At 46.2% G+C, this 27,733-nt stretch overlaps 1 protein-coding gene across 4 annotated transcripts in view; it reads left to right on the top strand.

The window, feature by feature from the left end:
• Trio (trio Rho guanine nucleotide exchange factor) overlaps positions 1-27,733 on the top strand; it is a 295,435-nt gene that overhangs the window by 181,528 nt on the left and 86,174 nt on the right. For all 4 annotated transcript variants that reach the window (XR_015662892.1, XM_087621836.1, NM_001107658.3 and 1 more), the window contains 16 exon segments: positions 66-257; positions 674-823; positions 2,528-2,642; positions 5,513-5,628; positions 8,796-8,918; positions 14,321-14,515; positions 14,612-14,727; positions 15,410-15,476; positions 16,183-16,292; positions 16,874-16,943; positions 17,421-17,510; positions 19,245-19,337; positions 21,572-21,683; positions 23,050-23,240; positions 24,963-25,064; positions 27,425-27,567. Coding sequence is in view for 3 of the 4 variants with exons in the window: in XM_087621836.1 (XP_087477962.1) it covers positions 66-257; positions 674-823; positions 2,528-2,642; positions 5,513-5,628; positions 8,796-8,918; positions 14,321-14,515; positions 14,612-14,727; positions 15,410-15,476; positions 16,183-16,292; positions 16,874-16,943; positions 17,421-17,510; positions 19,245-19,337; positions 21,572-21,683; positions 23,050-23,240; positions 24,963-25,064; positions 27,425-27,567 (1,985 nt within the window). In the remaining variant the exon portion in view is untranslated.

The following is a 27,733-nucleotide window of genomic DNA, read 5'->3' as shown; positions in this document are numbered from 1 at the left end:
CCGGTTTCCTGCCTCTCGTGTGTGCTATTCTCCTGAATGAGCATTTCCATCTTCCTCATGTCTAGAAAACACACCAGAGTGCACTGCAGGTGCAGCAGAAGGCGGAGGCCATGCTGCAGGCCAACCACTACGACATGGACATGATCCGTGACTGTGCAGAGAAGGTCGCCTCGCACTGGCAGCAGCTCATGCTCAAGATGGAAGACCGCCTCAAGCTCGTCAACGCCTCCGTCGCCTTCTACAAGACTTCTGAGCAGGTTGGGGAGAGGGCCTGTCCCTAGGCAACTCATGACTGACTGCTCTAGGCTTACTTCAGGGACAGCTCCACCATCATTGACACAGCCATCAGGAGGGACCCTCTCAGGTCTAAGTTAAGCAGGGAAGCCATGCTCTGAAGTTATCCTTGCTGCCTTAGCTGACAAGGCTGCTGACACATAGCTGAGGACACAGTTTTCTTTCCTCTGTAGTGGAAAACATCCGGGCAATGGGACCTCAGCTATGGCTCAGTTTCTATTCTGAAATCTCTATGTGAGCCACATGAAGCCTGGGCAGCCCCCAGTGTTTGGGTCTTCCCCCTTCGCCATCCCCAGAACACAGATGACACTGCTCCCTGCTGTGCTGGGGCGATGGCAGATGTGGGGTGATTTCTGAGCCTGGTGCTTTCTTCCCCCAGGTCTGCAGTGTTCTGGAGAGCCTGGAGCAGGAGTACAAGAGAGAGGAGGACTGGTGTGGTGGAGCCGACAAGCTGGGCCCCAATTCTGAGACTGACCACGTCACCCCAATGATTAGCAAGCACCTCGAACAGAAGGAAGCCTTCCTGAAGGTATAGGGCTGGCTCTGTTGGATGTCGATGCTACACTGATCTGCTGTTGAGGGCCACAGGGTCTCCTGACTGATTTAGAAGTGATTGGTGTAGGTAGCTGGTATATATATGGATGTGTAGTCTGTTCTTTGAGAGAAGCCCATACATGGTCCTGACTCTTTCGTTGTGTGGAAATTGATAGGGTGGTAGCATCAGTGACTGACTGGTCCTACTCCCAGTGTCTAGTAAATTACTAGTTTCTCAGAGAATGAACCACAAGTCTACCATTAAGTATTGACAGGAAGTTACAGTGCTGTGGGACAGAGTTATTATAGCCATGACATTTCCCTGAGGCAAAGTTACTGTTAACTGGATACTCCATGAGTTCTGCAGAGAGAAAGTGATTTGGCAAAGCACTATGCTATAGCCTAATTAATCCTTGCTTGGAGATTCAGTCTCTTTAGACCTGTAGCCTGTGTCTCAGAAGATGCAGAAATACCCAGTAGGGAGACCCCAGCATCTGTGGCTGAGGGATGGATGCAAACACCTGCTCAGGAAGCAGCCTGTAAGCGAGTCAGTCCGGTGCAGGCAGACTCAGTGTTTTCTGAGAGGGTAGACACGGACTTTGAGGAGTGCTCTGTTGTGTTTTCATGTGTGTGTGGTTGGCTCACAAGTCACAATTGTTCATTGAAACACTTAGCTTTTTTCCGTGGTCAAACGTTCAGAAACTCGGGACACAGGCTTGCCCGCACACTGCACTTTGAGGTTCTGAGCACCAGGACCAGCAGCCGGCCCATCAGAATCGTCACTTTACACAGTTTAGTTTCTCACACTGCTTCAGCATTCTGACCCTACCCCCACACCAGAGACAGCGTTTCCTGTGGCCTGTAATGATCTGTTTTGTGTCTGAAGGCCGTCTACTGACAGGAGTATTGTCCGGAAAACTGAGTTGTGATTTAGGGACCTTGAGAGATTTGGTTGTTAAGCAAGTTGAGACGGAACAATCCCTGTAGCTTGCAGATGCTAATCGAGTCAAGTAAACGTTTGGAGACTACGTTTGGAGACTACTCCCAACAGGCCTTTGTCGTTGGCTTACGAATGCAAACTACCATTAGTGCAGGTTGGGAGTTTCGGTCTCTTGCTCCAGAATCCACATAGTTGGAATTGAATACCACTTAGTTAATATAATTATAAAAGAGATTGAGCTAAAGTTACAATGGAAAAGCCATCCGAGTAGTTTTATAGAAAGGGCCTACCGGTTTGTGTTTTCCTGCCCACCAGTCCTCACACTGAGGGTCTACTGTACCCTGATGACATCACTTATGGCTCGCCTCGTACATCAGCAGTGACCAGTCACCTACTACCCCAATAATGCAAAACGCCTCAGGATTTCGCACTAAGAACTGAGGGAGGAGTCTGGTCCCATTATATATATAGTTACTTCCAGGCTTGATTGGGAAAGGGCCCCACATCCTCCTTGGTCAGTGACTGCCCTCAGTGTCCTGCCACACACCCTGTCCTCTGAGGATCTGTAACATAATCTGACCTTGCAAGATCCAGGAGTCAAAAAGACATTTACTTTCTTTGTTTTTGTTTAATTTTAAATTAATCTCTGCGTCTTGTAAACAAGATGGACCAGATAGCTGTTAGGTAAAGACTTGTGTTACGGCTGTAGCTGCGTAAAGTGATCACGTTACCAACACATCGTCCCCCATTGTTTCTTAGGCTTGCACACTGGCCAGGAGGAACGCAGATGTCTTCCTAAAATACCTACACAGGAACAGCGTGAGCATGCCGGGGATGGTGACACACATCAAAGCTCCAGAACAGCAAGTAAAAAGTGAGCATGCGACCCCTGTGCTTCCCGCAGCTTTGTCCTAAGTGCCCAGCTCATGCTGATGACAGACAACCTCACTAGCTGTCAGCTCAGTAACAGACTACGAAGAGACATGTGGGATGGTAATGCACAGAGTTAGCTAAGCATCGAACAGACAACATAGCGCTCAGGATGGTAGCTCCTGCCACTGAGTGAACATGTGGTCAAGAATGAAAGTTGCACTTACCTATGTGCAAAGTAGGTTTAAAAGCTAAGTCAGGAAATCATGAATCAGTATCGTGGCGATAAAGTACTTTTGATAGTATCTGCCTAAGACATGAGTAATTGATAAAAGCAAATTGTTACACAGTTTAATACAATTTGAGTATAGTATGATTTTTTTTATTAATTTACTTGTAAATACATAGAAAAAGGTAGGTCTAGGAGCATTTATACCAAGGAATACATAACGGGACTTGTGTTTCTAGAAGGGTGAATAAATGAAGTGTGCGGCATGAGGTGTACAGGATATGTACCCACCTCACCCAGTTTCACACAGCTGAGACTGAGCTTGGTGGGCAGCGTTATAACATTGGCTTTTGTGTCTGCTGAAGGAGGCTGTGGACTGACAGCTGCGGATATTTTGTTTCTCTTGCTCTCTATTTGGTGGCAAAGGTTTTATGCACCTCTTAGAATGAGGGCAAGGAGATAGGCCATGTATGTCTTACAGGGAGGATGCCAGTGTAATCCCACCGAATGCAGCCAGGAAGTCAGACCTCACAGTCTCAGCATCTCTCAGGAACTAGAGCCAACCCCGAATCCCCAAGGACAGTTAACTGTACTTAGTCAGGGCCTGAACTGAGAGCAGAGAGACCCCTCTCACAGGAATGGCCTGCACATGCAGTGCTTGTGTGAAAGGCGGGCTTAATGCTTTGGTAGACTTAAAATTTCAAAATCGCTTTTACGAAATTGAAGTTCATATATTTCTGTGTTTTCAATTGAGCTCTTAGCTACTGTTAGATCTGGGAGAGGGACAGTCATTGTCTCTTTTAACACAGTCACTGAGGAGCTCATAGGCCCCAGTGTGTGACTGCTCAGCTGATGCACAAGTGAGACTCTGTAAGTGCACAACGCACAGAGGACTCTGGGAACTCAATATTTGAGAAGGACTTACTCTATTTAATATAACAAAATTATATTACAGATGTCATTGGTTTGACATGGAATTTCTGTCTTAGGACCTCTTTTCTAAAGGTTTTTCTTTGTTTTATTAACTTCTAGGTAATCCTATAGTAAAAAGATTTAAAGGCGCTGCCTCAGCATTCTCTTGCTCAATCACAGCAACTCTGACGAAGGAAAACGCTTCACTGGCTGGCTTCCGGTTCAGACAGTCAGTCCATTATTGTCATGTCAGCAAGCATGGCCGCACCCAGGCAGCCATGGTGCTGGAGAGGAGCTAAGAGCTCTGTGTCTGAATCCATAGGCAGCATGAGAGTGTGAGCCACTGGGTCTGGCTTGAACTTCTGAAACCTCAAAGCCCGTCCCAGTGGCACACTTCCTCCATTAAGGCCACATGCCTTAATTTCTCCAAAGCTGCCACTCCCCATGAGCTTATGGGGTCCATTTTCATTCAAATTGCCACAGGCGCCCAAATGTAGAGAAACGGCACAGTCCCCTTGCTATTGCAGTCATTGCAGGACTTTCGCTGTGTCCTGTCATGCATATTTTTTTTTAACAACAAAGAGAACTGTATTCCCATGTGGAAAGCACTTTACACAGAACATCTTCATCATCCTTGTAAACCACTGTTTAGAGACTGGATTTCTGCCTCTTTAATATGTATTAGTAACTGGCTTCAGGTGTCCGCACCTGTAGGTGATTCTTAGTAGGTTTTGATTAGTTTTATAACCCCGTTTATCCAAAAGATAAACTGGAGTTCAATGGTGTGCCCACTCCTGGGTCATTACCTGGTGCCAGGATACCTCAGAATACAGGATCCTACCTGCCCGCCCAAGCCTTAGCCCCTCTCTCCAAGCCTGGGTGGGGCCAATCTGCCAATGAAGAACAGCACTCCTGTTCCTGGCGTGGGGTTAAGTGTGTGTTTGTATGTTTCCTGCCCAATCCTTAGTGTTCAAATTACATCACTTCAGAACTAAGAGTGTAACTCGTCGGTAGATGGTATATTTCACAGGGATCAGGTTTTTCCATTCTTCACGCCAAGTAAAAATCAAAAACAAAACGTGAACCATGAGAATGGAGATCATTTGTTCTCAGTCTGCTCGCCAAGCACCCAGGGAGCAGGCGTTGGTTTCAGTGCCCAGCACCACATACGCTGGTGATTCCAGCACGGGGTCAGAGGTTACAGGTCATCCCAGCTCTCTGTGGAGTCTCAGGCCGGTCTGTGATATCTGTTTAGGAAATTGGTTCTGTGACTTACATGTCCTCAAGGATTTTCCTGGATTTTTATGTGCACAATGTTTTGACAGTCTGGATCAAGTTTTCTTTTTTAAATCAGTTTTAGTTTTTATATAATAAGACATTTTTGCCTTCACGGCTCCAAGGTCCTCTGCTTCTCTCATTCCCTCCATCCCTTCCTAAGGCTTTATGTTTTAAAAGTATGCATGAACAAAATAAGAATGACAACACATACAGGTGTAAATAAAAAAAAGTAAAAATCTCGCACCTTTCCCACGTCGGCTTCAGATTTAATGAGAGAGGATGAGGAATCTGCCTCCAGTGCTGACTGAGACCTTAGACAGGAACGCCATCATTTCTCAGCGCACTGCATCCTGCTGTGGCGCGCACGCGCGTAAATGTCTGAATGAAAGCACGTCGAGTTTTGCAGGTGTCTCAATGGAGAGCAAGTACCAACCTCTCTTTCTTTTCCGTGTCAGATATCTTGAACGAACTCTTCCAGCGGGAAAACAGGGTATTGCATTATTGGACCATGAGAAAAAGGCGGCTGGACCAGTGCCAGCAGTATGTGGTCTTTGAGAGGAGTGCCAAGCAGGTCAGTGCGCCCTTGCTTCCCCGAGCCCTTCCTCCTATGCTGTGCTGGCAGGTTTTTATTATAAAAACCGTCCCTAACACTACATCTCTATGGCAGGAAGAATCATGTCTTCTAATTAAGTTTGTTATAAAAATAAACCCCTAAGCCCTGTATGGTTCACACTATGCAAGTGTGCCATTAGGTTTTCCTGAGCTGCCTTTTCCTCACATTTAAGGCCGCCAACTGCAAGTCACTGATACAATTACCATTTAAAACCTTTTGTCAAGCCCGAGCTAAGTCCTTATGAAAATACAGCAGGTGTTTTCATTTCATATTGTTATATTTATATATTGAAGAAAAAAGCTTTAATTTTCAGATAGATTGAGCTAAATCCAGGTAAGAAATGTGACAGAATTTCTAATAATCCAGCATACTTTAAAAGGCTTCTTGAGTTTGGCTGAAGCAGAGACAGGATGGGCTCCATTTTCCTCTTCTGAAGGCAGTGGTGGATAGAGCACTTCTAAGGAGACCGTCTGTCATAGATTTTAAAGTAAAATCTATTTACTTGTATCTTAAGTGTTGGAGTTCATTTCAGTTCTCTTTGGCTTCTGTAACACCACAAGAATGCATGTATTTTCCTTCTGAGATGACAGGGAGGGGCAGCAGAGAAATAGGACTGATTACATTAATCAAAAACCTGGGCTGGGTGTTCTGTGTAGACGTACTGAGAGGCACCGAGGGCTGCTCCGGTGGTCAGTCAGAGCTGACCTCTCTCCTGTCTGGGGCTCCAATGGAGGCTGCGAACTGATGCAGGGCACCACACTCCTGACCAGCCAGGTCTTGTCAGCCAAAGAGAAATTAGACTTCAGCATAGGTCTCTCAGGTACCGTACAGATTCTGTTCCACATTGTTCCGTTAGTCTGACGAGGGGAGCCATGTCCACGACTGCTGAGCTACATAGAGACTGGATTCTCGGATGCCAGGTCTGACGTTCTGATGGCCTCTCTCGTCCGTGGATCCCTGCAGTGAAGTGGCAGGCTGTTATGACATACCACTCCATTCTCCTAGTGTACTTCTGAAGTGTTCCACCTTGTTTCACTGTTATGGATGAGGCTTTGGTTTCTAGCTGGGCAGTGTGATGCAGCCTGTCACAAGGTTCAGCTGCAGAGAGGCACAGCTTTGAACCCCTCTCCTGGCATTGCTGCTGGGGACCCTGCTGTCCCCCTGAGCCCTGCATCCCATGCATTCCCAGCACTTGAGTGGACATCAGTGCTCACAGCCGCGCTTGGTCTCTCAGAGTTAGCCATTTTCAACATGGCACACTAAGATTACTAAGTGGATGCCACTGTTCTTAATGGCGGTACAGAGAGGTGATGGAGTCTCTGTGGCACGTCTTCTGGGCTTGCTGGTCCCCTAGCCCTTTAACACACACACACCTACACACACACACACACACACACACACACACACACACACACACACACACACCCTTATCTCCAACCCTGAATGCTGCCTCTCAGGCCTGAGTGCACACTGTTCTTGCTTGGTTCTTCCTCCTCTCTTATCTCTCCCTTAATAGTTCCCAGCCCTGACCTCTATTTTTGACACCCAGATGTATAAACTGTGGGTATCTCCTCAGCGTCTCTCCGCTCCGGCCTCACCAGAAACAAAACTGCATTCCTGACTCCCTTTGTCTGCCCACTCTCACCATACTCAGTTAAGAGTGACAAGCGAGGTGTGTCTGCTACCTGCCTCCCCTTTCCTGTCCGTGTGTAGAGGTGCTGACCTCCTGTACCCCTCTGCTCCCTCTCTTCGTCCCAGTAGAACCTCTGCCGTCCTACTCAGGATCTATTCCAGCCCTTGCTGTAGAGCAGCCACATTTGCTTCTGCAAAGAACTCCAAGGTTAGCCTGTGGCTGCTGTGAGCTCACCTGCTCTCCCAGCCTCTCCTCGAGCCTCTTCTGCTTTCTCTCCCAGGGTCAGGCTGAGCCGGCCCCATCACACACAGCACGCTCTCCCTGTGTTGCTCCTTAACCTGCAGGTCCCAGCTCCCCTTCCACCTCTCCTACTCCTTTTGACAAGGCCCTCCTACCCTCATCTCTGCTGCAGCCTGTCACTTGCTTGCTCATTTGTCTTCCTTTGCAGTCTGCAAGGAAGAGGGGGCAGCCTTCTGGTTCCCTGGTTCCCTGTGGCACCTGGCCTCAGCCTGGGCTTCAGGGGGCTTCTTATTCATGAAGGCATCTGCCTCCACAGTATGCTCTTGAGAGAGCTTTGCAGTGGACAATGAATTAGTGGATTGATGTGACCTTCATTCATATCAGCATGAACATTGTTTCAGAGACCATCTGTAAGCATGAGGAAAGAAGATATGCAGCTGGTAGCCAAAGTGCCCGTGACTTAAGATTTCCTTTCCTTTCATTTTTTTATCTTTGCTACTAAAAAAAAGAAGAAAAATCCACAAATGGGACTGGGGGGAGGGGAATGGGGCAATGTGGTTTCTTAGGAGATAAATTTCTTGAGACTAAATTTGAACTCCAGAACCAACATTTTTTAAAAAAAAAAAATTCTAGCTATGGTAGTGTATGCTGAAAATCACAGCACTAGGGGAAGCAGAGACAGGCAGGTCTCTAAGGCTCAATTGCTGGCAGCATAGCTTATTTGCTTAGTTCCGAGCCTGAGAGATTAAAATAAAATAAAACAAAATAAAAGGATGGATGGCTCCTGAGTGATAGCCTAAACTAACATCTGACCTTCACACGCATGCATGCATGCATGCATGCATGCACGCACACACACACACACACACACACACACACACACACACACAGGCACAACGCAGCTGCAGTAATGTATCTTAAAGAGACCATTCTTCGCCCACCTCTGTGGTCCTGAGAAGAGTCATTGGATATGAGTTCTTTGACTGTGCTACTGTTTTACTGTTAGACCTGTAGGTTCATGGTCATAAGAAACCCTTGAACCATTGGTCGTTGCTACATCAGTGACAGGATTCCCACCCCCTCACTCTCCCCTCTACCCCCACACACACCGACATGATGCTCCAGAAAGGTGTCTGCCTGAGGGGCTGCTTGTTGATGTGTGCCAACCATGGCTTACATGAGCAGGGTGTGCAGAAATGTCTACTTCCCTTAAAAATTTAGCCCGTGAACATCTTGCCTTCCTTTCCGTTAGGCATTAGAATGGATCCACGACAATGGGGAGTTCTATCTTTCCACACATACCTCAACAGGGTCCAGCATTCAGCATACACAGGAGCTGTTGAAAGAACATGAAGAGTTTCAGATAACTGCCAAGGTAAGTCTACAAGGGAATAGGCTTCTAGTCTGTAAGTCTGCTTGGTCTCCCCCAGAATGACCTAGAACGTACACTCCATGGAAAGGAGTGCTTGTTAGAGGCACCATTGAGAAAGGCCTGTAACCTGGAGAAATGGCTACCGTGTGTGATGCCCATCAGCGTAGGTGATGTGATGTTCTTCCCAGATGGGGCCTTTATCTGTCTGTCTCTCTCTGTTTACCTGTTTGTGTTCACCTGGTTTCTGTGACCACCTGCAATGCTCCTGGCCTCTGCCTTTGTCCTTTGTGTTATTTCTTGGCTGTCTTTCTCTCATTTGCTTTCTGAGTTATTTTTATCACGTTGGCTATTTTTCTGAACCATGAGGATGTGTATTCCGCACTCAGTGTCTTTCCCTTCCTTATCACCAGTTCCTGGAAAGCATCATGGCGGAACCACTTGCCACAGTCCATCCCCCAGCGTGGACTGTAATTACCACTGACAAAGCTCACACCTGGTGCCTTGTGTATTTGCAATGCTAGAGGCACCGCCACAAGAGAGCTGAATGTTTCTTCCAGAAGTATCTGTATATACAAACACAAATTTGTAGGAATACACACACTGACAAAAATTGTCTGAAAAACGTGCCTCCTGGAGGGAGCTGGCTCCGGTCTTTCTCCCCAGATGGGTTTGGATTGCTTAGAATGAATGAGGTCACTTCACTATGTCTGCTGTCTTGTTTTATAGAGTTTGTTTTTAGAGTACAATTATTTCTTTTGGGCCATACATGCTATAGCACACATGTGGAGGTCAAGGACAGCTTGGGGGAATTGATTCTCTTCTTTGACCATTTGAATCCTGAGGACCAATCTCAGATTCCTAGGCTTAGCAGCACCTGCCTCACTCACTGGGCCTTCCTGCTGATTCTATTGGTTGCTTGGTCTGTTTCCAGTGTGCATGTGTGCGTGTGTGTGTGTGCGTGTGTGTGTGTGTGTGTGTCTGTGTCTGTGTCTGTGTCTGTCTGTCTGTCTGTGTGTGTATCTGTCTCTGTGTGTCTGTCTGTGTGTGTGTAGTATGTTTTAAATATTTTTAAAAGTATATTTTAATGGCAGATGAGTATGTAGAAGATGTTGACAGTTACTTCAGATTTGAGCCAGGAAAAGAAAAAGAAAGAAAAGAAATTGACCAACCCGAATAATATATTTTTATTAAAACAAAAGAAAAGGAAACAAGTGCTCTTATAAAGGAACAAGAATAAATTTGGGGGTTGGGGGAACCTAAGAGTCAGAGACAGATGGATTTCTGCGAGTTTGAGGCTAACCTGGTCTACATTGTGAGTCCCAGACCAGCAGGGATACATAGAGAGACCCTGTCTCCAAAAACCAAAACCATCTAGAATAACTATTTTTTGTGGCTTTTAACTAGGTTTGAAAACATAAGGAGGAATTTTCAACCAGTTGGAATCACAATAGCTACTTTGTATTGTGCCTGCTTGTGATTTTGCTTCTGTAACATTTCTGGCTCCTCTTCCTGTCCTTGCTGGCCTCTCCTCCTGGTTTCCCAGCAGCTTCTGAGTGTGCTGGGCCTTGGGAAGCCCTGTCCTCTTCACTATGCCCTGCGGTACAGAGAGCTGGTCCCAGAGCACTGGGTGGGACATTGAACACTGGTGAGGGTGGGGCTCAGGCAAGGTGGAAGGTGGCCCCTCCTAGAGATACAAGGAACATCGAGAGCTGCCTGGTCCTGCATCTAAGGTGAGGACCACGGCTTTTCCTTCTTTTGCATCCGGTACATTCAGCCGTATAATTTTCATTTTGTTAGTACAGATAGGAAATCATCACTGTGAGTGTTGTAGTTCTGTATTTGTTCCTCTGATGACCCTTAGATTGGGTGTTAAGGAAGTGCCTGATGTTGCACCCAGAGGTGGATCAAAGACCAGTTCTTTTCCACCACGGCTGGGCTCCCCTACCACACGCTTGTCTCTGTAGCTTGTTCACAGCTCGGCTATCAGGTTCAGTGATGGGCCCACCTTGTTTACCAGGGGAATACCTATAGGGAGTTTCCCATTATCCTAAATGGTTCTTTCTATTGAGTGTGGGTGTAGGTTTTGTAAGTATAAGACAGTAGTATGCATATCTTCATTATTCAGTTTCGTGAGATCTAAAATTGTAGGTTACTATCTGACCATGCTGTCTCCCAAGTCTCTCGAACTATTGCTTTTGGAATTAGTTATGTCGGGAGGCGGCCAGAGGCTTGGAAAGAATGCCCCTCGCTGTCTTCTTAGCTGTGCGTTGTCACTGGTGTGGGCTCTGTCTGAGGCATGAGCTCCTTTGCTGGTGGAGATTCCACCTGTTTTGTCAGGGTGGCTCGAGGTTTGCCCTTGCTTGCGGCCATCAGCGTCTCCTAGGAAATCATGTTTCTCACATCCTTTAGCAAATCCTTAGCTCTGACAGGATAGTCTCCCAGTCTGATACAATATTCGAAATAAAGGCGCAAGAATCGCACCTTAATTACTTACACTTATAAGATTGCTTACTGATCTCAACTACTACGACTTCTTGACCCAGTCCCTTTGACCCATCTATATCCAGCTCCTGGGCTTAGTGTTGGATGGATTTCTGTGTCATGCCAATGGCTGAGCTCTGCAGGGATGTGGTCTGAGGTGACTTCAGAACAGCCAGACACGCAGTCTTTGCAGACATTCAAGTTTGCAGTCCACCACCTTGCTAAACCACTTACAGCCTTGCAGTCATCTCTGATGTCTCCCTGGGTCATCAGCAATGGCCCTGGTGTCAGATGTGCTCTGTGAGAGAGCTTGTGTATCACAGGCTGTCCTGGGTCTCAGCACCTTAGAACATGATGGGGAGAGCCACTAGGGAAGCTCAGCTCTCTCTCATTGTCCCCCACTCCTTGATGCCCACACAGGAGGCTGCTCAATCCTAATGCTTATGTGCTCTGTAAGCTAAAGCCCACTTTTGTAACAATGGCTAGAGTTAGCAAATAGAATGAGGGTAAATATTATTTACCACAATATTTTATATATCACCATAATGCTTCACATTGAAATCAGTGGGGTTTTTGTTGGTATGTCTTTGGTTTGTTGTTTGTTTTTCTTTTTGTTGTTGTTTTTGTTTGTTTTGTTTTATATTTGTGGTGCACAGTAGCCTTTTAGAGGGAATTTTGGGGGTTATATCTCATCTCTCTCCTGGACGCCAGAATTATACCAGAATTTAAATGTTAGCAATATTTTAGAAACCTGATTATTTCTAGAATTTTCAGGTTTGCGTTGCTAGATATAACCAGACCTCTAAAATCTCTTCTCATGTGGGATGGTTTGTCTAAATGAGAGAAAATCTAACTCAGTGCGAAAAGACTGATAAGTTCATGCACATATACACTAAACATGTCTAAGCAGTACTTCACAGTCTAAGGCCTGAAAACAGACGGTGGCTTTGCACTTTATACCCACTCTACCGTTAGAATTCTCAGTCTCCTGGATGGAATGACAATTAGACTTAGAACACTCAGAGACAGGAAAATATTGAGGGGCAGGTAGATCACAACTTATTTTAACGAGCATGTTAGGTTCGATGAGGACAAGGAAGTGGGGAGAGGAAGGGGCGTGATCCTTGGAGGGCTGGGAGAGGGAGGCTGCTCTGAGACGCCTTTGGCTGTTCAAATGAAGTTGTGCGATGAAGTCTTACTGTCTTGTCTTGCCAGTCTTTACATTTAGCAAATCTTTGCTATTTTAACTAGTTACTGTAATTAATGTCAGCCTATTTTGCTACTGCTGGCGCTTGGTGCGTTTGTGATGTGTTATCCGCAAACAAGTATTCCTTTAGCTTGTTGGTGCTTTGGGTTCCTGTGCAAATATAGGCAAGCTGCGTTGTCTTTCTTGTGTTTTGATCTTTGCTTGTTCATTGCCAGCTTTTAAGTTGCTAAACCCACGAAGGTTTCTCCACACGGTTGCATTGTTTCCTCGAGTGGCCCTGACTAAAGTGGAATGGGCAGTAGTACAGAAAATGCCCTGCTTCTGGAGGTGGCATTCTCACAAGAGAGACAGACAACTGTCATACAAAAGGCCGTAACTGAGACTGTGTTAGAAGACGATAAGTAGACAGTGGACAGTGACCGACAGAGGAAGCATGCTGTGCTTTTACAAAGATGCCCATGGAACCATTAGGAAGGAGGTGTTTATTGGAGGAGAGATGCGAAGGGGCCTGAGGATGTCTAGGGAAATAATCTTCTGTGTAGAAGAGCTTTACAAAGAGCCAGGGGAGGACATGAGGCCGGGCTGGGTATTGTGGGCCTTCCCTGTCAGGTCTCAGAGGTCTTTGAGATTAGGGAGTTTTCCAGAGAATTCTGGCTCAAAACACTCATTTTATAACATAGTTTAGGGTTGAAATCTGACTTTGATTTTGGTAATTTGCAGTGTTTCCTGAATATCTGTTATAAAGGTTTTCCAGATGAAATTTAGCTGAGGGAAGCTGGAGAGCTGGCTCAGTGGCTGCTCCTCCCCAGGACCCAGGTTCCAGTGCCAGCACCCACCCACAGCTCCAGTTCAAGGCATCTGATTGATGCCTCGGCATTCAGGTTGTGCGCAGCCGTACATGCACATAGAACAAAAATAAATAAATTGTTTTTTATTTTTAGAGTTTAACCAAGAAAAGCAGGTTCTTTGGAATAATAACTTGTGTCTTTGAAATGTCAGATCTCAAAGAAAATCTAGCAGTAACCGTCAGGGAAAGGGTGTGGGAGCTGAGGTGAGAGATCAGGCTGGGGAGGTTAGTGTGCATTCGTGGACCTGTGCTGCATGCTAAGCCCTAACATTAGGGAAAATAGACAGCTCCCATTGAACTCATACTTTTCTGTCTATGTGGGAAGTGAAGTGACCTTTGTTAATGGAATATAGTCTGCTGCTTGGTGAGTTTTCCTTCTGCTTTCCAGAGATGGATGTGGTCCTCAAGAGCTGCAGTGGGCTGTGCTTGTTACGTGGTTGTTTTTAAAGATGGAGGGGGGTGGAGGTGTCTAAGTGGATGCACCTATCCAGCAAGGAGCTGCTAATGCAATGCACATGGTGCTCAAAGAATAGTAAAACCAAAGAGAATCTTCTCCATGGACCTCCTCATTCACTCACTCATTCATTCACTCACTCACTCATTCATTCACTCACTCACCCTGCAGACTCTTACCAACCAGAAGGATCTCTTGACAGATAGGCTTGGTTCTAATGCTGAGCTCACAGGAACACCACTCACAGTGGAAGAGCAGAGGAGAGGTGGCCAGCGCAGACTCGGGAGGGTGGGGTCAGGGGGAGGTGGGCTGGGTGGATTTGGGGCCGTCAGGCAGGCAGGGTGCCACTTCCCCTGTGCTTTGGGTTTCTGACAGTCAGGTTCATGCGCTTCACAACTCTCCTGTTGTTTTTGCAGCAAACCAAAGAGAGGGTGAAGCTATTGATACAGCTGGCTGATGGCTTTTGTGAAAAAGGGCATGCCCATGCAGCAGAAATTAAAAAATGTGTGACCGCAGTGGATAAGAGGTACAGAGATTTCTCTCTGCGCATGGAGAAGTACCGGACCTCTTTGGAGAAAGCCCTGGGGATTTCTTCAGATTCCAACAAATCGGTGAATTGCTTTGTTCACACTGGACAAGTGGTGATCTCGGCCCAATGCCACCTCTGCTGCTCCCATTAACTGACCTCGTTGACTCTCATTCCACAGAGTAAAAGCCTGCAGTTGGACATCATCCCTGCCAGTATCCCCGGGTCAGAGGTGAAGCTTCGGGATGCTGCTCACGAACTCAATGAAGAGAAGCGCAAGTCTGCCCGCAGGAAAGAGTAAGCCAGCAGACCCTGTGGCGGTGGGGGGAGCGTGAGAGCCTGCAGACAGGCTGATGGTGACCTGCAGTCCAGTGCTGTGTCTGACACTCAGTGGCTTTTTCAGCCAACTTCTCTGTGTGCTGACCCCTCATCACATGGTTCACCGTCTTGTCCTGGTTTCTCTAAGCTTCCTTTCCTAGCTTGACAAATCGCTCGCCATTGGCAGTAGTGGGAACTGAGCACTCAGATGTAGGTATTTAAAAGTTTGTAAGCTGTTCTCAAGGACTGGAGATGAGAGGTCTCCCTTACTCCCACAGTTCCCACCGGGTATGTTTGTTGCCCAGGGATATTCTAAAGTGTGAGGAGCAGTTTTGCTTGCCACTCGGTGGGGGCAGAAAGGGAAAGGTGCGTCTGGGATCCAGTGGGTATGGACTGAGGCCCAGCTGAGCCACTCCATAGCACACAGTAAGGCTGAGCATCCTGAGTGTCAGCCGTGGGAGCGCCGATGAAGTGTTTTCAAGGGTCTTGGAGTCAGTAGATGGCTGCTATTCTGTCTGATGTTGGTTTGCCTCCCCCAAGCCATTACTTCATGTTTAATATTTCTAGGCTCTCCATTTATTTCATAAATCTTCCTAAAAATAGATTATAATAAAGAGTAATAAGCATACAGACTAACCAACTATTCTCTGTTAATTTTAAGGTTCATAATGGCTGAGTTAATTCAAACCGAAAAGGCTTATGTAAGAGACCTTCGAGAATGTATGGATGTAAGTCTGTTGCTTGTTTACTCAGACTGCATTTAAACTTGCTATTTTGTTACTGTTTGTTACTGGTGGTCGGAGTAGTGACAGTGCTGGGCTCCTGTCCCTGGTGTTCTGTGGTGTTCCAGGAGGGCTTTGGCTCACTGCACAGATGACACAGCACACACAGTTCCTCTCATTCATTCGTCACACGCTGGCCTGGCTGGCATTCTCTTTGTGTAGAGAACAGCAACTTCAGACAAATGAGTCCCTGAATGTTTGCTGTACCTTGTGACAGAGATTCCCTCCAAATTTGAAGCTGGGAGTAGGCTAAAAGTATAATAAATCTTTCCAAGTGTTCACAGCAACTAAGGTTTTTTGTTATTGTTTTTCTGTTTTTTTTTTTGTTTGTTTTGTTTTGTTTTGTTTTTGTTTTTTTGGTTTTTTTTTTTTTTTTTTGGTTCTTTTTTTCGGAGCTGGGGACCGAACCCAGGGCCTTGCGCTTCCTAGGCAAGCGCTCTACCACTGAGCTAAATCCCCAACCCCTTGTTTTTTTTTTTTTTTTAAGACACATTTTTCATGTTTACTACAAGGTCCAGCATTTGCATGCTGGTCATTTTATGTTTATGCTCAAGCTCTGAGTGTGTGTTTGTAAGAACGGCCGCTTCAGGTTGGTTTTGGATTTTTGTTTGTTTGTTTGCCTTTTTAATCCTTGTGCTTCCTCTCCATCCAGACCTACCTGTGGGAAATGACCAGCGGAGTGGAGGAGATCCCGCCCGGCATCGTCAACAAGGAGCTCATCATCTTCGGGAACATGCAGGAGATCTACGAGTTCCATAACAAGTGAGTGATCTTAGGGGGCCATGCTCCCCGCAGGTCTTCTCTCTGCACTGAGCCCGCATCACCAGAAAGAGTGCAGGGGCCTTAGCAGAATTCAGGGATTTTTTTTTTAAATTTGGGTAGAGCCAGTCGGCTGTGTGTGTTTAAATTCCCTCTTCTACTCTTAAGATACAGAATGCAGTGTTTTCGTTGTGTTCACATCACTGTGGCATAGACCAGAAGGTGTTGGCCAGCCTCTCCCCAATCCCCTCCCAGCTGTCCCAGCCTGCTAGTAACCACCATTTGCTCTGTATTCTGGGATGTGACCTCTTTGGTTCTGCTTATAAGTGACATCATGAACTGTCTCCTTTCCTGCCACACTAGTACACTAGTCTCTTCCTCAAGAAGGCTGCTAGTTTGAACCTTCTGATAGAAGATCAAACTGAATGCTTGAAAGTTACAGAAAGTTTTCCCTATCAAGAGCCGCATATTTTGTTACTCCTGAAAATGTAGAGGACACAGACATTTTCCATTTCTGGCATGTCTTACTAGTAACATTTTCTCAGCGCCTTCATAATGATCATTTGTTTCTTCTCTTCCTGAAGCATCTTCCTGAAGGAGCTGGAGAAGTACGAGCAGCTCCCAGAGGACGTGGGGCACTGCTTTGTCACCTGGGTAAGGAGCCTCCACTCCTGCTCTCTCTTTCACATGCCAGCACTGAAGGGAGATGCTGGCTGCTGCATTGCTTCAGTGGCTCTCCTCTGCCGAGTCTCTGCACGAGAGAAAAGTGCCTTGCCTCCAAGAGTGACATTCCTAGAGTCACAGTGGGATTAGTTTCTGTTGGTTATACTGATGGCTTGAACTAGGACATTAAACGTCTTAGCCTCTTCTTGATGCGGGGGCTTGTCCTGGTTGAGGCCCAGTCCTATTCAAGGAAGAGGCTCTCTCTCGCCCGGTTGAGCCCAGGCAATGCCTCGAGTGTGCTGGCTTCCATCTAAATCACGGTTCTCTCATTTGATGCTTCCTTAGTCCAGAGATCTTGTTTCCCACATTAAATGTTTCTATATTGTGAGTTTTGATTTGGAAAAGATATCTAAACAAAATTCTTGTCTCTTCTCTCTCTTTCTCTCCTCTCTTTATTTTTTGCTATAGGCAGACAAGTTTCAGATGTATGTCACATACTGCAAAAATAAACCTGATTCTACGCAGCTGATCCTGGAACACGCAGGGTCCTACTTTGACGTAAGTAGCAGATAATTAAAGAAGTTCTGAGACTGACCGAACAGAATTCAGTTCAGATAAACCAGCACTGCCCAGGATTTATTACCACACTGCTAGTTTAGTATTTTATTTTAATCTCTCAAGTTTATAATTGGATATTCTTTTATATTTTCATTACATTGTATTTAGCATGTGTACATGTATGTCGTGCATGTGCTCACGGGCTTACATGTGTGTAGATCAGAGGACAACTTGTAGGACTTGGGTCTCTCCTTCCACTGTGCGGGTCCTAGAGGTGAAACCTGGATTGTAAGGCCTTAGAGCAGGTGCCTTGACCCACTGAGCCACCTCACCAGCCCTATTTTGGGATTCATTATATGTTCTTTTGCTTTGAACACTTCTATTTAATTATCAGAAGTCATATACCTATAAAGGACCCATAGATCTTTAATATAGACATATTTGTAATTATTCTTTATATGTAGTCATACTTTTATATACAAGATTATATATAAAAGATATAAACTTATTAGTCTTGTGAATTTCCCAAAGAAGTCTACAGTAAAGTCCTACCAGTTCGACTACCCAGTCAAGTAGATGTTCAGTTCTGTGCTTGAGCAGACTTAGGGTTTTCTCCTTTTTCAAAGATACGTTGTTTATACAGTGTGGGGGGCACACAATATTTTTGAATGTATTTTGGGTTTCAGAACTAGTCTAATACGTGGCAGACTGTGACTGGAGAAAGGTACCTGAGTGCTGTGTACCCTTAGTGCGCCAGGCTATGGGAGTATTGGACCTAACTTTCCGCCTTTCAGTTGTGCACATTCAGGTGAAACGATCTGGCATGGGAGAGTCTGGGAGCTGGAACAAACTTCACGTTCTCTGTTTGAGGGGACCTGTCCCAGCTGCCGTTCTCAGGGAGGACTCAATCTATCTAGAGTGATCCCTTGCTTGATGCTGGCTTTTCTTTCTAATATTGCACATGCCCTACAGCATCCCGATTAGATGACACTCCATACTGTAGCACGTGCACACGATAGAATAGAAAGCCTTCGTAGCAAGAACGTGTGCGTAGCCAAAGCTTGGTTTTAAAATCCTGTTAGGCTAACAAGATGGCACCCGATAGAAGGAGAACACCCCCACAAGTCGGTCTCTGGCCTCCACACAGGTGCCCTCTCATGTGTTTGGCCCCCAAATAAGTAGAGTCTGACTGTCAAAAGCCCCATGTGTTTAACCATCTTTAAAGAATAAAGGAAGTTATCCCTGGCAGGTTCCATAAGGTCTCTGACTGTTAAGGAGGTTTTTGATTATCCTGTCCTCCATTCTTTGAGCATCTTGTGCCCTTCAGTTAGTCCTTTCCATGGCAACAGGCATCACAGAATACGCATCGCGTGCTCTGCCAGTCACTGATGAGCAACACGGAGTGCTGAGCAGCATGGCTGGGCTCCGCCTTCCCATGGAGGCGCTAAGCACAGCTTAGATCTGTAAGCACTGCTGTTGCAAGGGGCACAGTAGAAAGGCACACACTGGCGTACTGTGATCTTCCCTTCCCTTCTGCTTGGTGTTCTGCAAAGCCCTGTGCTAAGGAAACCTCCAGACTTGGAGAAGTTTGTGCTGATGTTTTCACACGCTTTAAGAAGAGGGCGTGTGATTTCAGCAGAGTCAAACACTTGTCATTAATGTGGTATTGTAGCCATTTTTTAAGAGTAATGACCCCACGATAAAGCCTCCCCTTTTTGTTTTATTTAAATATAGGAGATCCAGCAGCGGCATGGGTTAGCCAATTCCATCTCTTCCTACCTGATCAAACCAGTTCAGCGAATAACAAAGTACCAGCTCCTTTTAAAAGTACGTATGAGACATCTTCCACCTGCAAAATCACATTGCTGTGTTCATATCTATCCCCTGTGTACATGTGTATGTGGTTTCTTTCACCGCCATTTCTCGACCTGTCTAGCTTCTTATTGAAGCAGTTATGTAAGAGCCTATCTCCTGGTTGTGTGCTGAAGGAACTGGTTGGCACTTGTCCCTTGACGGAGAAATAAGTTACTGGCTCTTGGACCTTCAGTGTCCTCAGACTCTAGTGCTAAGGCACCGTGCACAGTACCTGCACATGTATAACCCACAGCAGTGCCGATCAGAAAGTCTGGACACTATCTGCCCAGTCAGAAAACTTCTCAGAGTTATTGCTGATCCGTGCCAGCTTTGAACCCAAACCTGACTGATGCGCAGGTTTCTATGGACTCCATAACACTCTGCCCTCATGCGGTTCTGTGCGGCTGCTAGCTATTTTATAGAACATGTTCATACAGATGCCAAGGGCTCTCTTCCGTCTGACTGGCCTCTGCCTTTTGTTGTAATTAAGTATATCTACAGTTGTCCTTGCAAAATTTTAATTCTGATTATTTTCAACAGTAGAAAGGGAGCAAACTTCTCACAGATGCATTATGATGCTAATGCATGCTTTCTTGATGCATTAAGTTATTTACAACTTTTGTGTGGCTGGTGAAGGATGCTCTGAGACTTTAGCATGTAGACCGTCCACTAATCCCAGCTCCGTCCACTGCCGTCCTGGGTACTACATAGGAGACTGACGCTTAAGGGTGCCTAAAGCTCTCATAAGAAAGACCTAGACACTGTCAAATGTGGCTGTGTTCTTTATGCAGGTGTGTACTCTCATGAGACATTTCTATTGGGACCACCCCACTGCCCCAACCCCCTCTTGTTTACACACAGTACAGTGCCAGGGATCAAGCCAGGGCCTCACACTTGGTGGGTGAGCACCCTACCACCAAGCCGCACTGCACTCCTCTCCTCTACTTCTCTATGGAAGTCTTAGGAACTGACTAGACAAATCTGCTGCTGCTGTGAGCACGACAGAACTGGGGGGGGGGGGGGGGGGGAGGCGGGTTTCATTTGTTTGCATTCAGGTCATTTCCCCTTTGCTTCTCGATTCTACAAAAGCGCCCTGTCTCTTAGCCATCCCCGAGTGCCCTCAGGATTCGAGGCTTTGTTCCTAGCTTGTGTTCCACTAAGATTCTGCTTCTGCCTCTGAATCCTTCTCATCTTCCCAGGAGCTCTACTGGGAACAGTAGTAAGCTCCATAGACCTCCCCGTGGGAAGGCGGTCTGCCCAGGTTGGAGTCAAGGTGCATCGTCCTCATAAGATAGTTGTTGTCCAGCTCCTCAGAAGCCTCAATATCTGGCCAACTCATCAGGGGACTGAGTTCCTCTAGACCAGTGGCTCTCAACTTTCCTCATGCTGCGGTGACCCCCAGCCATAGAATTTGCATTGCTACTGCAAAACTGTAATTTTGCTACTGTTATGAATCATAATGTCAGTATTTTTGGAGCTAGAAGTTTGCTGAAGGGGTTATGAACCACAGGTTGAGAACCACTGCTCTCTAGCCCCACCAAACTGATGACCACACTGCTCTGACCCTCCTGGGAATCACATACACAAGATTGTTGTTACTGTGACCAATAATGGTCTGGCAGCCCATGAAGGAATTCCTAGAGCCATCAGGATGTATGCGTGTATTTCCTGCTGTCCTACCCACATGGCGGCTGAGGAGCTTCCAGGTAGTCAGGAGTAGCATTGATACCTTGGAGATACCATGGAGAGGTGTGGTGGCTTGCAAGCTAGCCCCCCCTAAGGAGCCTGCACAGGTCTGTTGATGTTTAGATGCAAAGTCCAGCCAGACCCTGACCTTGTGGGGTTGTGTGGTTAGCAGGGCAGGTGGACTATGGCATGGCTGTCACTTGTCACCTACAATTCCGTATTCCTTACAAACCAGTAACATTTATTTTCTCATTTTGGAGATGTGGTTGACAAGGCAGAAGAACTTCTTCCTGAATGGTGACTGGATCTGTCTTCCTCCAGGGTCCTCACTCAATTAGAGCAAACCCTGTTGTCTATCTTAACCCTGAGTAATTCACTTTTAAACAAGAAGAACTCCAGTTGGCCATTTTGTTTATTTCCTGAGCACTGTGCATTCTCATGGATTTCTGGATGTCTGCTAAGAAGCTGCTGGCAGAGCATGTTGCAGACCTTTGCGAGTTCATGGTGTTTGTCTTCTCCAGGAGCTGCTCACATGCTGTGAAGAAGGAAAGGGGGAGATTAAAGATGGCCTCGAGGTGATGCTCAGTGTGCCCAAGCGAGCCAATGATGCCATGCACCTCAGCATGCTGGAAGGTAACAGGATGCACCACACCCCAGTGTACAACACCATCTCTGCTGACGCTGTGTGCGAATGAATTGTCGACTTTCTGGACTTGAGAACAGCAGTACCGCTCGCTCTACACTCCAGGAACACTTTGTGTCACTTAAGTCTTATCTTTACAGAGAGGTGTAAATGATGGATGGATACACTGGTTATAGACCCAAGGATATAGAAGAGCTTGTTAATTCCCCATTTCCCTAGCCATTGCTGCATGTTTACACAATGCACATGTCCACTGAAGCAGTTGAATATAGTGTGTAACATGGTGAAACAGAAATTAGACTAATGTGTCCAGCAGACATTGTAGCAATTCCAGTTTGGGTGAATGTTTGTATTTAGCACTGCAAAGTTAGTACTGCAAAGGACCTGCTTTTGCAATCCCAAACGCTGTTGCTAGTTATTCCACGCCTTTGGTAGCATCCAGAAATGTATTAATTAGGACACAATGCCACTTTATAATAGAAACTCAGAGATCTAGGAATACTGATTGTTCTCCTCTGGTGTGACTGTATGGATGTTCTTTGTGATGCCATTAGGGGAAGGGCTATGTTCTGGCCCCTTGTGCTCTATGTGTTTTCCTACTTGGATAGGTCCTACAGGACCACGTTCATATTCCACCTCACAGGAAGTAGAAAAGCATGTGGGTAGGGAACCCTACAGTTATTTTCTCACTGCCTATAGGTGGGGTGCCTAGCTCTTCTTCGCTGTGAAGGGACAGATAAGTGAGGAACTTACTTACGATGGCCCTAGGGAGAATGTCTGCTGTAAAGAGACAGAAGAAAGGAGTGAGCAGCTTCTGCCCAGGAGCTACTTGGCCAAGTCCTGGTGGCAACATTTGTGAGGAAAGAATAGCCAGGGATGCCACCATGTGCCCTGCTCCAGGCAGATTCGTGTGCAGAATATTCCAGACTCCCAGAAGATGTGTTACTAAAGTTGGCTCCACCAGACTGGGATCCGAGCAGAGAGTCTGGGAGGGGCATTTCGGCTGCTGAGGAAAAGAATCAGAAACTGGGGAGTGCACTGTAGTTGGGCCACTCTGTTGGGGGGGGGGGGGGGGCGCATGAGCAAAGGCCATGAGTCAGTGACAAGGAGATGGGACTTAAACCAGATCTGATGTTGGGAGCCAACAGAAAGGAATGGAAAGTTAAGAAGGAAGTTATGAGGAGCCCCTGAAAATGCTTGAACTTGGGGAAATACATGCAAAGTAGCGTTTTAGGAAGAATTCTTGTTAGGAAGGAGGGCCGTGGTGAAGAGTGTGGAGTCCTATTGAAAGCATTTGCAGTCGAGATGGCAGTGCCTCCTTCTGAGTCGTGCTTGCCCCTGTGTTTCACCTTGCAGGGTTTGATGAAAACATTGAGTCTCAGGGAGAGCTCATCCTGCAGGAGTCCTTCCAAGTGTGGGACCCAAAAACCTTAATTCGGAAGGGTCGAGAACGCCATCTCTTCCTTTTTGAAATGTCCTTAGTGTTCAGTAAAGAAGTGAAAGACTCCAGCGGGAGAAGCAAGTACCTGTACAAAAGCAAGCTGTTTGTAAGTATCGGCAACCGGAGCTCAAGTCTACAGAGCACGACTGCAGCCTGCCTCAAACCGCTCAGAAATGTGAATCTGAACTGTGATGGTCATCTTCTTCAGCTCAGTTCTGTGCAGGCCGAGTCCACTAGAGGGCGTGCTGATACTCTCTGGGCTTGAGGATTCTGTTCCTGAAGCCCATAGCTGCTAACTGCACGATGGAGAAACACTGTAGGACAGTGGTTCTCAACTTTCCTAATGCTGCAACCCTTTAATACAGTTCCTGTGGTTCCCTTCCTGGGGATTTAATCATGAAGATTTAATTGTTTCCCACTAGAAATTAATTTATGCAAAGTAAATGTAAGAAAACAAATTTGTAATTTTATAATAGCAAAATGTCATTATTAGAGAAAAATATGTAATCAAAAATAGTGTTTGAAAGATCCCCCAGCCCTGCCCATGCAGAGGGAGACTCTGGAGTGTTCTGGCTATGTATTTTGGCTCCTAACCAATGTCAGTGTGTTTCTGGGGAAAGGAGCATTCCCAGTGCAGAGTTGCTGGGCAGAGTCAGGCAGAGGGAACCAGTGGGAATGGAGGTGAGCTCACCATCTAGAAAGGAACCAGCACCACACAGACCTCTGTATGTCTGGGTATCTAACATTCAGATGACTGAATGCTACAGATTTTGGTGATATTTGTATGTCAATCAAACTCTCCGAAGAATAGAGATTCCCAAGTGTGGGGACTTTTTAAAATCATAATCTGGAATCTGAAAATTCCTAGGAACAATTTTCATTCCACTGTCTTTGGACGGTACCCTGGTTGTGATTATCATTTGGATCACCGTGGCCTTACATCAGATAGGTGGCCGTCCAGCTGGAAATTACTAAGTACATCCTGGCCAGCTAGTCGTTTTAAAGCTGTCTTTAATCTGACCTCGGAGGCAAGCTTGTGTGTTTTAAAGATCGATACATCTTAGTTTAATTTATATTTTAAAAAAATAAGATTCCCACCAAGGCTGCCTTTGGAGTTCCAACCTATGAGTCACTTCCGTCGTTGGAGGGACAGGCATGGGGCTGATTCGATCTCCGGGGGTGGGGGTGGGGGGGAGATGCCCTGTTCTGGATGTGTCCTCAGACAGGGGTTTTTGTTGTTTGCTGTTATAGTCATGATGAAATACTAAGAAGTAATGATGCAGATGAAGTCAGATTTTAGCCCTTTTGCCCTCAGTGTGTCACTGCTCAGGGCCTGCTATGGGAGCCGCTCTGAATAGGAAAAGCCCGCGCTTGTGTCTAAGGTTGGGCTTTTTCCTCAGCACATTCTGCTGATTAGGCTCCATTGCGATCTCGAGAAGTGCTCAGGGTGGGAATAATCAGTGTGCTCTACATGTGTCCACCTCCCAAGTAAGGCACTGGCTGTCAACCTTCCTAATGATGTGACCCTTTAGATCAGTTGGATCCTCGTGCTGCGGTGTCCCCAACCACAAAGGAATTTATATTGCTACTCCATAACTGATTTTTGCTTCTATTGTGAATTATAATGTAAGTATCTGTGTCTTCCAGTGTTCTTAGGTGACCCCTATGAAGGAGTTATTCGACTTCCAAAGGGCTTGGAACCCATAGGTTGGGAACCACTGAACCAAGAGTTTAGCATGGCCACCAACCACCAAAGGCTGTTCTCTTTCTGTGTCTAATCCTACCAAAATTGCACTGTTGTCTAATTATCTAATTGTCTTTTATGCAGACCTCAGAGTTGGGTGTCACGGAACATGTTGAAGGAGATCCTTGCAAATTTGCACTGTGGGTGGGGAGGACACCAACTTCAGATAATAAAATTGTCCTTAAGGTATGTTAATTTACAGCTGGTGGCCTACTGTGCAAACGCTTATTGTGGTGATGTAAGCTGTTTTTCTCACTGAGATGTATAGATCCCAAGTCATTTTATTTGATTTTTTTGTTCTCTGATGGGATTGATAAAATAAAAAATAATTCTCTCTCTGTCTTCTCTCTCTCTCTCTCTCTCTCTCTCTCTCTCTCTCTCTCTCTCTCTCTCTCTCTCTCCCCCACCCCCCATTTACTTCTAATTTGAACTGTTTTGAATATACTGACTTTCCTAGGACTTGCAAAGAACTCTAAAGGTGTCTCATGCGCTAATCTCATTGATATTTTAAAAAATACAGGTCTTCTTGATCTGTCTGGAAATATCAGAGATGGTTTAGGGGTGCTCACGATTTTTAAGCTGTTGAAAGGAGTTCAGTTGGTTCCTCGTGCTGTGGTGACCAGTGTGGTGACATGCTAGTATGACTGGCACTTAAATTACTGCATCTCCTTCTGCAGCTCTTCTAATCTCGCTTTAGTATTTCCAGAACCTGAGTTGTTCATCTGAACCTTACTCTGTCACAGCCAGGGGACCACCATGGAGGCCACGGAGTTTCCACGACTTTCTCACGTGTTCTCAGTAGTTAGGTTTCAGTGAATGTATATGACCCAACTGGGGACTCTTATTAGTTGGGGCCGACATAAAACCCCATAAAATATAAAATGTACCAACAAATATATTTTAGATAATTCAAATTTTTCTGTGGTTTAAACTTGTTAAAATATATTCAAAACTAAAAAATTTCCAACATGATTAGAGAAGTTTGGATAACACCTTTTGCCTCTTGCCTTACACGGAGGGCCAAACAGCAGTGGCGTGCGCTTTAGTCTCGGTGGCTTTGAGGTGGCGTTGCAGTGACGATGAAGAGGGAAGTGGGGTGTGGATTTTGGTGACGCTGTGAGCGGTAGGAATGATGGCGTGGACGGTGAAGTAGAAGGGACGTGACAATGCTTATGCTGTGACAGTGAACATGGAGACAGTGGTGTCAGTCACAGGGAGGGTCTTGACGGTGACAGATGCTGAGGGTACAGACGCAAGTCCTTAAGGTCCTTAATGGTGACGGTGACAGAGGGATAACCATTGTGTTGGTGGCCTAATAGTTCCAACACAGAATGACTGACTTTGTTTGCAAAAGCAAGAAAGAAAACTGTCTGAATCCCCGGACAGTTTCAGGCTCTCTGAGTGTACTGGTTACTGCTTTTACTGAAAGGTCCCATTTGTTTGACACTATTTCTGTAAAGTGTGTGCTTTTCAGTAACTCTCCAGTGATGGAATAATCAATTTGCAGGGGAGTTTTGTTTATTTCTACATCATGGTTACGGTTTTCGCTTATCTCCAGACTGCACTGGATCCGTCTCGGATCCTTCGTTATTTAATCTCCACCTTTGTGTGAGGCCTGCACCTTCTGATAGATGTGGGGTTTTTAAAGCCCCCACCCCCTACTCTAAGTAACTGAAAAGCACGTTTTAGGTAGAAAGAGCTTCTGGCTCAGTCTCCTCCCAGTGTGGACTATGGTTTAGCATTTCCCAAAACAAGATTCTGGGCAGGAAGTGCATCGCTGTCCCTCATGGCAGTCTCCTCCGTGCTCCGTGGACAATCTGTAACCACTCATGACCGTGATGTCTATGTCAGAGGTGGTGACTGTTCTTCAGCTGGAGATTTGAAAACGGTTATTAGTGCCACCAGAAGGCTTTTCTATCTACCCCTGCCATTTCGGGGGAATATGTCCCTAAAATTGCTATGTAGCCGCCGTAGGCCCACATGGCTGGCCATGTGTGACTCTATGGCCTTGGGCATATGTCCAGTGTTGCCCACCCCTACAGAGCTCCTGTGTGGAGTTCCTATGGGTTGAGAAGGCTATGTCATGTGAGCTGCCTCAGCTGGCAGTGGAGGGGGCCAGCAGCGGTCATCCTTGCAGTCCAGGGACAAGCAGAGGTCAAGGGCTCGTTCACATCCCAGCTGACAGTTTCCTCGACACTGACCAAAACACAGCTTATGCCTCAGTGGCCTCACTGAGGTTTCATACTGGGAGTGAACCTGTTTTTGTAATGCCCCAGGGTCACTTAACAGGTCTTGGTACTAAAGAATGATGATCAAGTACTAGAGTATGAGAGATCTGTTATCACATTCACTTATAAAATAAAAAATGGTTTTAGTGAAAATATGTAAAATTAGAGTCATTTGCTTGGTAGTACATTAAACTGGCGTGGGGCTGCCTTTGTGGGAGTTCTTTGGAGACTGAGAAAGCTGGGGAGAGGAGAATCCAGCATGTGGTGGGCATCGGTTGTGGGAAGGACACTGTCCTGACGGCTCTCCTACCCCCATAGGCCTCCAGTATCGAGAACAAACAGGACTGGATAAAGCACATCCGTGAGGTGATACAGGAGAGGACGGTGCACCTGAGAGGAGCCCTGAAGGAGCCCATCCACATCCCCAAGACGGCTCCCGCAGCAAGGCAGAAGGGGAGGAGGTAAGTGTGGCGGGCTCCTCCCAGTGCTTACCCGCCTGTGTCGCCTAGATGTACTGCTTCATCAAGACAAGCAGCTCCACTGGCTAAAAGGAAACAAAAGGGCACATGCAAGTCCTTCTTCTTTCCCCCATCCAACACAAAGCATTGAAGCATTTGTTTTTCTTTT

Source organism: Rattus norvegicus, chromosome 2 (assembly GCF_021556685.1).
Source record: "Rattus norvegicus strain SHRSP/BbbUtx chromosome 2, alternate assembly SHRSP_T2T, whole genome shotgun sequence".
Taxonomy (NCBI): domain Eukaryota; kingdom Metazoa; phylum Chordata; class Mammalia; order Rodentia; family Muridae; genus Rattus; species Rattus norvegicus.
Note: the sequence above shows the minus strand (reverse complement) of the source record. Positions and strands in the feature narration are given on the sequence as shown.